The sequence below is a fragment of the Octodon degus genome, unplaced genomic scaffold (assembly GCF_000260255.1).
Source record: "Octodon degus isolate 3935 unplaced genomic scaffold, OctDeg1.0 scaffold00028, whole genome shotgun sequence".
In the NCBI taxonomy this organism is placed as follows: domain Eukaryota; kingdom Metazoa; phylum Chordata; class Mammalia; order Rodentia; family Octodontidae; genus Octodon; species Octodon degus.
Window position 1 is genome coordinate 12,264,950 of NW_004524604.1, and position 2,028 is coordinate 12,266,977.

Sequence of the window (2,028 nt, forward strand, 5' to 3'; positions counted from 1 at the left end):
GGTTTGACTTGCAGTGATTCTGGCCTGAGACCCAGGATGGTTTGTTCTAGGGATCAGACATGAAGAGTTGACCTCAGGAACACATTCCCTTCTCCAGCTGCCATGCTCCTCCGGAGGATACGACGACTCTCCTGGGGCAGCACTGCTGTCCAGCTCTTCATCCTGACCGTGGTGACATTCGGCCTACTGGCTCCCCTGGCCTGTCACCGACTTTTGCACTCTTACTTCTATCTACGCAATTGGCATCTGAACCAAATGAGCCAAGAGTTCCTGCAGCAAAGTCTGAAAGAAGGGGAGGCTGCTCTCCACTACTTTGAGGAGCTGCCTTCTGCCAATGGCTCAGTGCCCATTGTCTGGCAGGGCACACCACGCCCCTGGCTGGTGATCACCATCATCACTGTGGACCGGCAGCCTGGCTTCCACTATGTCCTACAGGTGGTGTCCCAGTTCCACCGGCTCCTGCAGCAGTGTGGTCCCCAGTGTGAGGGACACCAGCTCTTCCTGTGCAACGTGGAGCACAGTGTGAGCCATTTCGATGCCAAGCTGCTCTCCAAGTATGTGCCTGTGGCCAACCGCTATGAGGGGACTGAGGATGATTATGGCGATGACCCTTCAACCAACTCATTTGAGAAAGAAAAGCAAGACTATGTGTATTGCCTCGAGTCATCACTGCAAACCTACAATCCAGACTATGTCCTGATGGTGGAAGATGACGCTGTTCCAGAAGAGCAGATATTCCCAGTCTTGGAGCACCTTCTGCGGGCTCGCCTTGCTGAGCCGCACCTCAGAGATGCTCTGTATCTCAAGCTGTATCACCCCGAGAGGCTCCAGAACTACCTCAACCCAGAGCCTATGAGGATCCTGGAGTGGCTCGGCGTGGGCATGTTGCTGGGGCCCATGCTAACCTGGCTATACATGCGGTTTGCCAGCCGCCCAGGCTTCAGCTGGTCTGTCCTGCTCTTCTTCTCACTGTATAGCATGGGACTAGTGGAGCTGGTGGGCCGGCACTATTTCCTGGAACTGCGGCGCCTGAGTCCTTCCCTGTACAGTGTGGTTCCTGCCTCCCAGTGCTGCACCCCGGCCATGCTCTTCCCAGCACCCGCGGCCCGCCGAGCCCTCACCTACCTATCCCAGGTGTACTGCCACAAGGGATTTGGCAAGGACATGGCACTGTACTCACTCTTGAGGGCCAAAGGAGAGCGGGCCTACGTGGTAGAGCCCAATCTGGTGAAGCACATCGGGCTTTTCTCCAGCCTGTGGTACAATTTTCATCCCAGTCTACTCTAGAGTGCCAAAAATGCCTCTTGGAAATTGGTCACTTCCTAGAGATTCAAATATTGAGTTCCTTGTTTAGACATGGTTGCTTGCAGCTATTTCATGGTTTAATGTTGCTAGGAATAAAGGCCCTGAGACAGCCGAGAAACATGTATTCATTAGCACTGGCTTGGTAACCCCCGGCAGGGCCAGCGGTTTGCTCCAGGTCTGGACTTCTCTCCCGCCACACAGCCACACTGCCTCATGCAGTCTGTCCCACCAAGCGGGGGTGTCATCTAAATGCCAGTTATGTTATCCAGTTATTTGTAAGCTCTGCATTGTAAAGAGCTTGTGATTCCCAAAAATCTTGTGCACAGTGATACTTGACCATTTAGGATTTTAATGGTAGAATCTGATGAAAGGTGCAATCTTCTTGAGTGGATTTCAGTCTATTGGATATGAGAATGGATGTGTTTAGAATGTAAGCCAAAAGAGGCAGGGCCATTTTGGTATATTCCATTTGTTTCCTTGACCTGATGTAATAAAAATTGTTAAAAGCTGTGAAAAAAAAAATCAATACATCTCAATTATAACCATCAATATAAATGGACTCAATTCACCAAGAGAAATAGACTGGCACAGTGGATTAGGAAACAAAATCCAAATATATGCTGTATGCAAGAAAAACATTTAACTCATAAATACATTCCTAGGCTGAAAGTCAAAAAATGGAAAAGAATATTACTGCCCCAGCACCTCATTAAAAAAGCAGAG

The 2,028-nt window shown here is 50.0% G+C and overlaps 1 protein-coding gene across 1 annotated transcript; it reads left to right on the forward strand.

Annotated features, from left to right (window-relative positions):
• Window positions 1–6: 6 nt before the first annotated feature.
• On the forward strand, window positions 7–1,807 carry LOC101567317 (transmembrane protein 246-like). Its single transcript, XM_004629200.3, has one exon. The coding sequence runs from the start codon at window positions 103–105 to the stop codon at window positions 1,285–1,287; it is 1,185 nt and encodes a 394-aa protein (XP_004629257.1). The 5' UTR covers window positions 7–102; the 3' UTR covers window positions 1,288–1,807.
• Window positions 1,808–2,028: the final 221 nt, after the last annotated feature.

Excerpts from the sequence above, each read along its gene's own strand:
- LOC101567317 (XM_004629200.3), top strand. The coding sequence starts at position 103 with ATGCTCCTCCGGAGGATACGACGACTCTCCTGGGGCAGCACTGCTGTC.